The 12,702-nt window shown below is 36.4% G+C and overlaps 1 protein-coding gene across 1 annotated transcript in view; it reads right to left on the bottom strand.

The window, feature by feature from the left end:
* MEIS1 (Meis homeobox 1) overlaps positions 1-12,702 on the bottom strand; it is a 153,973-nt gene that overhangs the window by 109,088 nt on the left and 32,183 nt on the right. The window contains 1 exon segment of the mRNA XM_020985419.2: positions 12,076-12,187. Within this exon segment, the coding sequence (XP_020841078.1) occupies positions 12,076-12,187 (112 nt within the window).

Here is a 12,702-nt window from a genome sequence, read left to right as displayed (position 1 = left end):
TATCATAGGAATTCTTTTTGTATATGGTTTGGACTAGAGAGCTGCTGAAGTCCATTCCAACTCTCAAATTCTGTGATTCTGTGACCCTAGGTCTTCCTGACTCTAAGTTTTGTACTGTCTATGCTCCTTCTCTGGTCCTCATCTTCAACAGTATATTTCCTGTCCGATCATTTGCCCAAACAATCCCATGCTATCTGAAATGTGCCACCTACTTTTACATAATGCTCCTCTTCATGTACTCAACACTCTAGACAAACTGTTCTACTTTGCCACCCAAATTTGGTACTTCCATCTCTTCACCTGTATGTAGCTGCCCCACATGCTCTACCTCCTCACCTCTGCCTCTTACACTTCCCTCAATACTCACTTTAGGAGCCACTTCCTACAAGAAGCCTTTCCTCAGATATACAGTTGTTAGTTCCCTCTCCACCAGTTACCTGGAATTTACTTGTCTGTGAGTGTTTTATATCTATAGTAGAATGTAAGCTCTTTAAGGTCAGGGATTGTTTCAATTTTTTTGTCTTTATATCCCCAGCACTTAACATAATACTTCATATATAGTTGGTGATATGTGTGTGGATGTATGTATGTATGTATGTATTAATTGAATTTGAAGGTTCAACTCTCAGCTCTGCTCCATGCTTCCTATGGAGAATTTCAGCAAATCACTGAAACTCTCTGGATTTCACTTTCCTTAGATGGGAAATGAAGAGTTTGGACTAAATGATGTCCAAGGTTCCTTCAGATCTAAATCTACAATCCTATGCTTTGGGTGATGTTGGAGAAATCCTTGCCCTCAATGGTAGTAGTTGGGGAGAAAAATTTTGTTTATTAAAAAATTAGCAATGAAAGATGGTATATAATCAAATATAATCTAGCAGTAAATGAACAGGAAGTCAACATTTTGTATGTCTCTTTTCTATTCTTTTTTTTTCCCTCTCCATTTTTTTAAAAAAAATCTGTGTCTTGGAAGAACTCTAAGAATATCTGCCATAAATAAATGTTTTATTCTTGCAATCTAGACATGTGAAGAAATAGAAGAAAGTTGGTATTTAACTACAACAATTACACATTTATATATGCTGTAAGGTTTCATATATTCTACAGATCAGAAACTGAGGCACAGAACTGACCAAGGTCATGACACTAAAAAATTATTATAATAAGAAATCCATCCCAGGTCTTCTGACTCCAACTCTAGTCCTCCTTCTCCCATGTGCTGGCCCTTACCTTATTCAACATGCCCAACGGGGCATAAAGTAGAGGAAAAAGCCTGTCAGGATGCATATTGGTAATTGGAGCAAAGCCAAAGCAATCTTTATAGGATCATAGGACCAGAGATTCAGAGCTGGAAAGCACCTCAGAAACCATCTAGCCCTCTCCAGTTATCTTATAGATGAGAAAGCTGAGGCCCAGAGAGTTTAAATAATTCAGCAAAGATCACACAGGTACTAAGAGAGAGAGGGAAGATTTAAATACAGTTTCTCTGATTGTAAAACCACAACTCTAGTAGAATATTTTTAGATTAAGTAATTATCAAAATTATTTCCTAGATTTATTCCACACATCCAGACACTTGATCAAATCTCAGCTTTTACCAATTACATTTCTAAGATTAATCAGTATACTGAAAACTACATATATCTTCATGCACACAAACATACCATAGTTCCTAAGAAAAAAAATACTTGGCAGGAATTTATTGTTTGGCTTGGTCTCCTCTAGGACTAAAATCAGACTCTATAATCCTGTCCTTAATTAGTAAATGCTACCTTGCATTCATTTACAGGGAAAATAAATTCCTGGATGCATCTAAATGAGGTGATGATGAAAAACATGGCCATTTTTCACCATGGCATTTGCTACTGTGAAAGAATACTGGACATAAAGCACCCTTAACATTTGGGCACAGATGTCAAGCAGTACTACCTGGCTTCAGGTTCCTTGCCCTAGACTTTATCCAGAGACATCCATAGAAGCTCCGGAGTTTCTGGAGCACCTAGGATCAGACCAATTTGGTTGTGCCACAGGACCAAGCTATGACATGGGTGATGACATTATGGTCAATTCTAAAATAGGAAGACAAGAATATCTACAAAGTGATTTGGAGAGCAACCCAAGACCACATCTGCTGTAAGCATGCTTAACTCCCATCATTTGATCATTTCTTGGGGTTAAGACATTATCTCCAAAATTTTACTATTAAAATGTACCAACATTACCTGGGTTATTTAATATCCAGCAATACATATAGAGTTGAATCATAATGGCTCAGCCATCCTTTGCATCTCTACAATTCCAAACATGATGACACTTAAGTTTGTTTTAAAGGACAAAACTAACTTAAGTTAGTTTTAAAGTTTTATGGGTCCTTTAGGGAAAAAAACAAAAATAAAACTATGCCCCCTGAGAACAGAGCATAAAATACTTAAGCTTCAATCGAGGAAAAGATATCAGGTCAAAAGAAATTTTGAAGCCTAGAATATGACTGGAGAGTCATGCCCAGACTAAGCAGCATAATAGAGGGCCCTAGGTCACCATATGGCAGAGGTATGAGAATGGGAGAGGGCAATAATAAGTTTCTAGAGATCAATAAAGACCAATTTCTTCTACTTCAAAATTTTGGCTGAAGCCTATTTTGATCTGTAGAATCCTTTCCCAAGACCACTAACCTATGCATGGAAGAATCTAATCTAGAAATTAACAGATCCATGATATCCTCTGGAACTCTGAAGTCTTAATGGGATTCTGAGGTAGAGTCCATGGATGTCCCATAATCTGACTGAACCAGGTGGTACCTACCCCTAGCTCCATCCCATAACTCATTCAGGTATATATACCATCAGGAGAGATTTTGGACACTGGGGTGTGATAAAACTTATAAATCCATGCTTTAAGAGAAATCTAAGAAATTCTAATAATTCTTTAAAAATCTAGAATTCAGCTCTTGTTATATACATTAAGTATGTTATATGTTCTAGGTAGTACACAAAAGTATCTAAAACCATTTTTAAATAATGGGTGCTTAATGTTTGCTAAATTTAACTCTGAATACCATTCAAATTAGTTTTCCAGCTTGTCTGCAAAGTGAATTAAGCTCTAAAACACAGAGCGCAGTTGAAGCATATTCTTAAACATATACTTTTCTAAATTTATCTTCCTCAATTTTGCCTTGCCAACACTGTGACAGCATGTGAAGAATCCACCATCTTGGGGCAGGGAATCTTCCCCTCATGTAGTTTCCTAAGTAGAAATTGAAATTCATGTTGAAACTTTGCCAAATTTTGTGGGGTGGCTTTGGAATTTGCTTATGAGGGCTGACCTGAGAAGCAAGTTATTACCTTAAGCTCAAAATTAAATTTAGCCATAAGAGGAGATAGTAGAGAAGAAGAGGGAAGGAAAAGGAAAAGTATGTTTGAAGCTAATGAAAGAACTAAAAGCTAGCACATCTGTGGACTTCAGTTGGGTTTCTTATTTTGATTAAGTTGACTGTTTTGGGATTGTTCAAAAGAAACAAGGAAATTTAGACTTTTAATTGGACAGATTGCATCAATTTTCTTCATGATGGACAGTCTACAAAACTATCTCTCAATTACTGGAAAGAACTAATGTTGAGAGTGCACGACAGTAAATTTTCACCACTATGAGGATTGTGAACAATTAACTTCTTGATCCAGTAAGATGGAAAAGTGTCCCACTTTGTCAGAAATGCTGACACTGTTAACACTGTGAGAGCTTTCTCTAACTCCCAGATGGGTGAGCAAAACTGACAAGAACACACACACACACAAACACACACACACACAGAGTTTTCACACCCTGCAGCTTTAGAGCCAAATGATGAATTGACATCATGTCATTATGAGGATAATCTGCTACTCAATCATTATTAAATATATATATGTATATATATATTTAAAAAACATGATTATTAAGAGATAAAAATCATTAAGTCTGGGGCAGTGAAAGAATCTGTACATAGAGTCAGAAGTTATACAAGTAGCAATTCAATTCCTCTTTCTTAGAAGAAAAAAAAAATCCTCATCTGTCATTTGCAACAACCAAAATGCTGCACAGGTGTAAATGTCAAATGCCAGCAGCAAGACTAGACTTGGCAAAGCATTTCTGCTGTTAAAAGTCAACCAAAGGGAAAACAGAGTGATGCTTTTAAGATAACACCAATGCCTTTTGGTTTAAAAAAAAACCCAGAATATTAGAAGTGATGCAATATTCAATCCATAAGTTCACACACATAGAAGAATATAAAACAAACAGAAAATAGGAGAAATGGTCCTGCTGACTAATGGCCTGTCTTCTTCAATTGAGGGTCATATCTAGTCAAAACCAATCACATAATAATGGCATCAGTAAAGGTCAATCAAAGACAAGCAGAAACTCCAGCCGTCTGGCTGACCTTCAGAGCTTGTGACAAATTGATATCAGTCAATGTCAACTAATGACAGCCGCTCTTTGGCTAATCAATTGTTCTAAAAATGATCAAGAAAACTACTCTCAGGACAGCTCATTTTCACATCAATGCCTATGAAGTATGAAAAGCTCATTTTTTGAGTTTTTAATAAGCTCATAAGTAAAGCAGTTACTTGGTAACAGGGGTCACCTTACTGAGAAAGACAGAACCTTTGTCTGCCTTCTACATATTCTTTTATTACCATATTATAGTAAAAATATGCTATGGATATGCCAGAGGGCTACTAATAAAGTAGGTAACACTTCATACATTCTCTGTTTTAGGGATCACTGTTTAGCTGTAAATAATTTTAGAGTGATATATTTTCCATTTGTCTAAATGGAAAATAATTATCTCTAGTGTTTAGGTGATATGCTAAAAGAGTGAACAGATAAATTTCACGTGAAAAAGTTTATGGCCAAGTTCATGCACCAAATGTCCAGTGACTACTTTTTCATGCAAAAATTTCAATTCTTTCTTTTTAATTGAATCACTGACACTATTCTAAAATTCAGTGAAATGAGCAACAGGAACTTTTGTCTAGGTTTGATGAGAAAATAAAGAAAAGGTTTGGTATATAGGTGTCTCCTGTCTGTAATCTAATCTAACATAGCTGACAACTTTATAATATAGACCTTTTGATAAGAGAAGGAATGATATGCTGTAATGACTTCCCCTTTCTTTTTTGTATTACACCTGACTTTTCCCATCAGGAAATCACTCTCACATACAACCATTGCTATTGTATACAAAGGTCACACTTTAATTTGTACTTAAACCTTAAATATCATCAAAGAAGCAAATGGTTCTGCCATGGGCTAAGTCTTGAAACCTGTGGTCACAATGATGTTTTACTTCTCCCTACTCTAAGAAGTATGTTAGTCAAAGTACATTTCAGAGGCTTCAAAATACAAGTCTTTTGAGGGAAAGACTCAATAAGTGAGGGCAAACAAACAGATACCATTCAAGTTGCCCTGGCAAAAAGAAAACCCAAATGGAAAGCAAGAAGGAATTTTCTATATTCCTCATCATTTTCAGTGTCTTCAAGTTCTAAGGAAACACCTACTTTAAAAAAAATGGGGGGTCTGGGGTGGGGGGCAGAAACCTAATAACTGTTTCTAAAAAAGCAATACTAACCTTTTGTTTTCACCAGAAAAATGGTGAACTGACATCAGTTTCAGATTACATCCTAAACCTGAATTGCTATGCTAGTTTTTCAAATTAAAATATCTTATGTGGCCTCAACGACTCTCAAATTGTCCATAGGAAAGAAATAAAGGAGGTAGGGTAACACTTAAGCTGAAACATAATTGGAAGTACGTGAAAAATGAAGTGTCAGTTTGGTCAATAAAGGGCAAAGGTCAAGGGGAACTGCAGCCCAAACTCTGTGGGAAATGTGCTCATTAAGACATCCAATCAGAGGGCTCCTTCCCACCTATCCCATTATTCATCGGACATCTGACTATTTCAAATGCCTGGGCTTGTGCTGTTATTACTTTTCTTCTTCATGTAAAAAAGGCTAGCTGGTATATAAATCGCTGCTCAGTCATCTGGTACATAATATGGCCCATCCCCACCTTCTCTACCCCTGTCCTTCTCTCCCCTCCCCCTCTACCAGCTTTGCTTGCTAGCTTCACAGGTTTGCAACAACTGCCCGTGAGATCCCCTTCAATAATAAATGGAATTGCCTTCACTTGTGGGTTGCTTGAACTCATACAAAAGCTGAAAGGGTGGGAGGGAGACAGATTTTGCTCTCCAACGAGGTAGCAGGAAGGGGGTGGGGGGAGGGCATCAGATTGGTTTGAAACTTGCAAAAGAAAAGAGACACTAGGAGATAGTTTCAGAGATGCTGTGACAGTTACAGTTGGTGATTTAAAAAAAAATCCAGGACTGAAAAAAAAAATTGGGGACTGAAATTTTTCCTTGCAAAAGAAGAAAAAAATTGAGTAAAAAGAACATTAAGTGAAAAGGGTACCAGGAAGAGAAGAAAATGTCCTTATTTTTTTTCCATACCCCTAATCGTGAAATCTTGGAAAGAGTGAAATGTAACTGTTTCTCAATGCATAATGCAACTTCTGAACATATCTGTCTTCATAGTAGTTTAGTACTCAAAACTAGATTCTGCCACACAATATTTTGAAGGGTGTGTTCAACATTTGCTACTGATGCTAAATTCCTGTTTAGCAACAAGGCTGTTTTGGCCATGAGTCAAGAGGAAAGGAGTGCCCTGAATATTGAACTGGAGGAAGAAAATGTAAGGAGAGCTGGAAAGTTGCAATCTAGTGTTCGGTATGGACGTCCAACTGTCCCACTTGAAGCCTGCAGATGCTCTCCATCAATCCACTGTGAGTACTACAGAGAATTCATGGAGGAATTCAAGGCGGAGAAGCTACAGTCCAAATGAAAGGCAAAGGGCTCATAAACACTTTCCAGCCCCAGGGAGTCTTATCATGACCAATGAACAACACACATAGAGCAGCTAATGAACACCTATCAAAAGGGAGGTAGGTTTACCTATTTATTGAGACATATTTGGTGTAATGAATTTGGAGTCAGAAGACTCAAGTTCAAATCTCATCTCTGACACTAGACATATGATCTGGACAGTATGCTAGAGTAGGAGAAGCTTGGATTCAGAATCACAAGAATTGGATATGAATCTAAGCTTTCCTTGTTACTGCTTAACTTTGTGACCTTGGACAATTCACTTAAATGGTCTGGGCTTCAGATTCTTCATCTAAAGTTCTTTCTACTTCTAAAAACTACAAGTCAATTAAACTACATAAGCCTCAGTTTCCTCATCTGAAAAATAAGCATAATATTTGTATTACCCACCTTACAGGATTATTATAGCGAAGGGGCTACATAATCTGTTAAGCAATATATCAATATAGGTATTGTTAGATACTGCTTAAAAGGTTATTAAAGTTCTATTTAATTTAGACATAAATTACATAAAATTGAGTAAAATAATGAAAAGAGCATTTAATTGGATGTTGATACCTGGGTCTAATTCTGGACTCAGCAGGTAAGTCACTCTATGTGACAGGTAGCAAGTACCTTAATCTCTCTGGGTATCACTAATGAGAGCTGCCTCATAGGGACAATGTATGCAAACAAGGCCTAAAACTCAGCAGAGCAAGGATTATGTTAGTGAAGTATCATGGAAAGAATAGTGAGCTAAGAGTTAGAGATTTGGTTCTAAATCCTCTTTCTTCTACTTACTGGCTGTGTGACCATGAAAGTTCATTTACCCTCTCTGGGCCTCAGTTTCTTCACAGAAAAAATGAGGGGGTTGTACTAGATCTCTAAGGTCCCTTTCAGCTTGAAATCTCATTTCTGATCCTATGATCCCACCACAGGCTTAAGCCTTGACCAGTGTGAAGACTAGTGCCCTGACCTGCACTCCAAGATGGCAGCCAACATCCGTAGGTTTTCAGCTCTAATATTTACCCTCTCATTTCTAATATCAGTGCAACTCCTTGCCCCTACCCCTTCAATGCATTGGAATCTATGTGCCTTTTACAAGGATTGATTTACAATGAAAAGAATCAATCCACGGGTAATACAAAGGGTATGAGAAATGAAAGTACACAAAAATTCTCTGACTAGTACACATACTGGCTGCACAAGCTGGAGAAAGGAGTCACAGCCAATTTGCTAAACTACAAGGTTTTCCCATTGGCCTCACAATTGACCAAGTAAGTTGCTTCTGGGCCACCTGTAAGGGCAAAAAGTGGGTTGGATATCTCCCTCACACATCCCTGCCTGTTCCTTCATTGTTGACCTCAAAGGCAGATTGTTCTTCTCACAGTTCTTTGTACAGTCTGGACTCTGCCTAACATTCAACACCCTATGCTTTAACTTATTGGACAATTAAAAAATTCCCGCCAATCAAAGAAGACTACCAAGAAGACAGTGCTTGTGTCCAAGTGCTTTGTCCATACAACATATGGTGATCACTAAGGTCAACATTATTTGCCTTGTCTCCACCTCCCTCAGTCACAGAACATGTATGCCTCAAAACACACTGAAACAATTTCTTAAAATGAAAAAATAATAATAACTTAATCCAACACCAATTGCTCTGCCAAATCTCCAAGGAAATTTCCATCCACATAGCATGAACACCAACAGATTTAAAAGAACACAATTTAAAACACTTGAAAAATTAACAAAATTAAGCACATGCAACATTGCAATAGCATGAGATCGCATGCAATAAAATTGATGTAATGCAATCAACTCACTACCCAGATTTCCCAACACCAGTATTAGAATGAGGTTGTCTTATATAAGAAGCAAAAGTCTTTGGTAATTAGTCACAAGTCTCACATTAAATAAATAATGATATGCAGAGTGGCTTATAGCTAATTACTAAGAGGCATCATGATATTTTTTTCACTACTTTAAGTATTGTTGTTTTTGTTGTTTTTAGGTTACATTTATGTACTTCTAAGTTTTACATCTATTATTAGTTTATGGCTGACAAAGCATTTTATATACATTGTCTCATGGGAATTTTAGAGAAGATTGTTATATATTTATTTCATGGAAAAATTTGCAGACAATTTTAGCCATTTGAGGGATTTCTTTTTACCAATAAAATTGAGGACAATTACGGTATAAATGCATGCTTAAATGTAATTTAGTATTTTAAAAAATTCTCCTGTATAAATATATTTTGAAAGACAGTCCTATTTCATGTAACAAAACAGTTATAATGTAAATATAACTTGGGCACTGATAAAGCAGCAGGTTGGAAAGCACACTATACTTGGGGTCAAGAAGATTTGAGTTTGAGACCCAGTCTTGCCACTAATTGAGCACCAACTGCCAGATCATTTAACTTCTCTAATTCATTTTCTTCTTCTACAAAATAGGGATACTAAGACTTACACTCATGATGTTTTTGCAAGCTACAAATGAGATGAAAAGAGCTTTGTAATAACACAGTGCTATATAAGTGAGTTATCATTATTATTTAATTATTACTGTACTATGAATAGAGGCTGTGAATTGGTGTCTTGGAACTTTTGCTTTTCATAAAGGTTTGGTTTTTTTTCTTTCTTTTCATCAAAAGAATCCATTTTCATTAAAATGGATCTATCAAAATGTATTGCCACTTAAGTCAAGAGGTACAGTGTTCAGTGACATATACCCTGTTAAATGACTCAGTCATATAGTAGATAAGGGTCTGTGCTGGGGAGAGGGGGGAGTAGCAGGGAAGGCCAAAGCCTAAGGGATTTCCTTTCGGTATAGCAGGTGTCAAAGCGAAGAAGTTAAATTGAAAAGGATTGGGGAGTACAAATAATACAGCCAAGAAAACTTTCAAATACATATTACTCATGTCTTGGGGAGGGGGGGAACACCTCTTTCGATATACACTTGACATATTGAATTATTCCTGTCTATTGGGTATGTATAAGACATTTTTATGGATTTATAAATCTTTTGAAGAGGGCTGTTATTTACCTAGTTGACAAAAAATGAACTCAAACTGTGTAAATAACTAGTTAGGACATGCACTACAGGCCAAATCTTGGCACAACTTACCCATTTGTGCTTGACAGAAAAGGCAGGAGAGAAAACATGGAAGAACTATTGCACAAAGCCAATCCTGAGACTTCAAGAAGGTACAAATCCACAGGTCTTATTGATGAAAAGGGGAATAGGAGGACCATGGTTTAACATCTCTCTGACTGAGTGCATGCCTCTGCCAAGTGGGTACTACAGCCTGCCATTTTGATTTTATATAAGGTCATCAAATGAGATAACATATGTATAAATACTTGGGAGGCTAAAGAAGCACTAAAGGGAAAAATAAACGAAAGAACTGTATGTTTAAATGTACATCTATTTAACTGGAAAAAATGCTGGCTCTTGATTACGATAAAATTTTCTTAATCAAATGGAGAATATATCTTGGCCAAATTAACTTGGAAAATTTCTGATTCCTTCTTATACATCATAAGGAAGAAGCATCAACACAAGTTATTTTACACTCCTTCCACTCAAAAAAAATTACAAGAAGGGGCAAGAAACCTGCCAATGTTTAAAAATTTAAATGATTTTAGGGCTACTTGAGGTCTCAGAGCAATATATAATTTGGGGGTTACTCAAAATATAAACCCACTATTGAGCCATCTTAGGTAGAAAATTTTAGCCCATGATTTTTTTTTACTATTCCCTTCATGCCTTCTTGGAAATGATCAATATAGTTATACTCATGAAAATATGGCTTTATTTGGAAAGCACTGACATTATCTTAATTGTAGTGTTGTGAATAGTGATGCTATAATATACACACATAAATACTTGAAAGAAAAAAGGCCCCTTGAATTTATGTTGCATATCATTTTCCAGTAAAAGTCAGAGGTCAGAAGGTTACCTGTTTCTCTCTCAGCTCTGTAACAGTTTACTATTTCAGGTTTCATTTTTTACTAGCCTGTAGTTGTGATGAAGTCAGCAACTTTTCTTTGGACAATAATATGCCTCAAATACTTAGAATTCTATTTGTAGATATTATTCATAGGACAAGTGGCATACGTGTGTCTAAAAAAAATTAACTCTACTGTTTTAGCTCGAAAATGAACCTTGTTAAATGTATTGCAGAGTTTGCAATTCTAATCAGTGCTGTTCAACCATGTTAGGAAACAAAATTCCTTTGTTGTCTAACAGCACTTCACTGAAACATGCTCATAAAACCAGATTTTAAAGTACATACCTATTGCATTCTCAGAGTCAATTTCAATAAAGCATTCTGTTTTCTATTCAGATTGAAAATCTTCTTTTTAATTTTAATTGCATTAATTTAGCATAAACCCCATTGCAGTAGGTCTCTTCAGAAACAGCACAAGACATTTAAATACTCATTCAGCTTTTCACTGCAGACTAAAACTTTTATCTTCAAAAACTTATTTTTATAAGCTATATTCAAATGCACACGTGCACATATGCACACACATACACCCTACCACCTATCTACCCACATATGTGTACATACATATATTAACTAATTACATATAGTACATGTATTATTATATATGTACATATATAAAAATTAAACTGATTCAATTTCTTCCCATTTCATTCTTAACTCTTTTAGTTCTTTCTTTGCAAAAAAAAAATCAAGCATCTGAATAATCAGATACATAAGAAGAGAAAAAGTGTTATAAGGAAATATAGAGAGCAACCCATGGGTGTTTCTGAAATGATCATTGTCTTCCAAACATCTTAGATATGGTTAACCTGGAATCTCAGAAGTAGTTGTTTCCACGGTCTTTTGAACATGCATTTGAAGGCAGGCCTTAATGTTGCAATGTGACATAATGCAAATTTGCATCCTATAACCTAGTTCCCTAAAGTTGCCTACAGTCAAATCATGAAACCTATTTTACAGAGCTGAGATTAGGTGATGAGCTGGAAGGAAGGAAACAGAAAGAATGGGAATAGAAAGAAAAGAAAAAAAAGACACAGCTGAATTAATACTTAGGTAAGGTTTTGTTTTTCGAAGCAAAACTGTCTATCTCATGACCATCTGTGAAACTGCATCTACTTTCCTATCTTTCAACAAACAAACAAGCAAGAAGTGGCACTTCTCCTACCTTGCTCACTGCTGTTGTCCCCACTATGTGATGTGTGCCCCCCACTGGAGGGTCCTGGTGTTCCTCCTGAGCGTGTGGATGCTGTGTCATCATGATCTCTGTTCCAAGATGGCTGTAGGGCACCAATCAGAAATCAAAATGAAGCCATCAGTTAGCATTAGTTGAGTCTGACCACATCACATAATGAGAAAAGAATGAAAAGGTGGGGTGGAATGGACAACAATTCCAATTTCTCTTGCTCCCTGCCCCCACTTCCAAAATGTCTCCAACTCAGTATTGCATTGGTACATTTGAAATGTGCAGATTTCTGCTTCCAAGCTGAAATAATCTCCTACAAATAGTTATTCTGTAAGTAATTGCAAGCTTTATTACTAGGGAAAACAGAAACATTCTAGGCAAAGAAGAGGAAAAAAATCACTGCCACTTGATTCTGACTATATTTTTAGCATCAACAAACCCTCTGGCACAACAGTCTGCTAGTCTACAAATGCAAAATGAGAGTAGTGGTCTATAACATGGCAGTTTATAGAGGCCTCTGATTCATCATAGAAGACAAACATGGAGGAGCTTTTAAGACCTCACTCACAATTAGGCCTGGGTCCATAATAGCTAGTATGTGTCAGCTGT

Source organism: Phascolarctos cinereus, unplaced genomic scaffold (genome assembly GCF_003287225.1).
Source record: "Phascolarctos cinereus isolate Bilbo 61053 unplaced genomic scaffold, phaCin_HiC Scaffold_2;HRSCAF=192, whole genome shotgun sequence".
In the NCBI taxonomy this organism is placed as follows: domain Eukaryota; kingdom Metazoa; phylum Chordata; class Mammalia; order Diprotodontia; family Phascolarctidae; genus Phascolarctos; species Phascolarctos cinereus.
The sequence above is the reverse complement of the archived record's forward strand: the minus strand, read 5'-3'. Positions and strand labels throughout refer to the sequence as shown.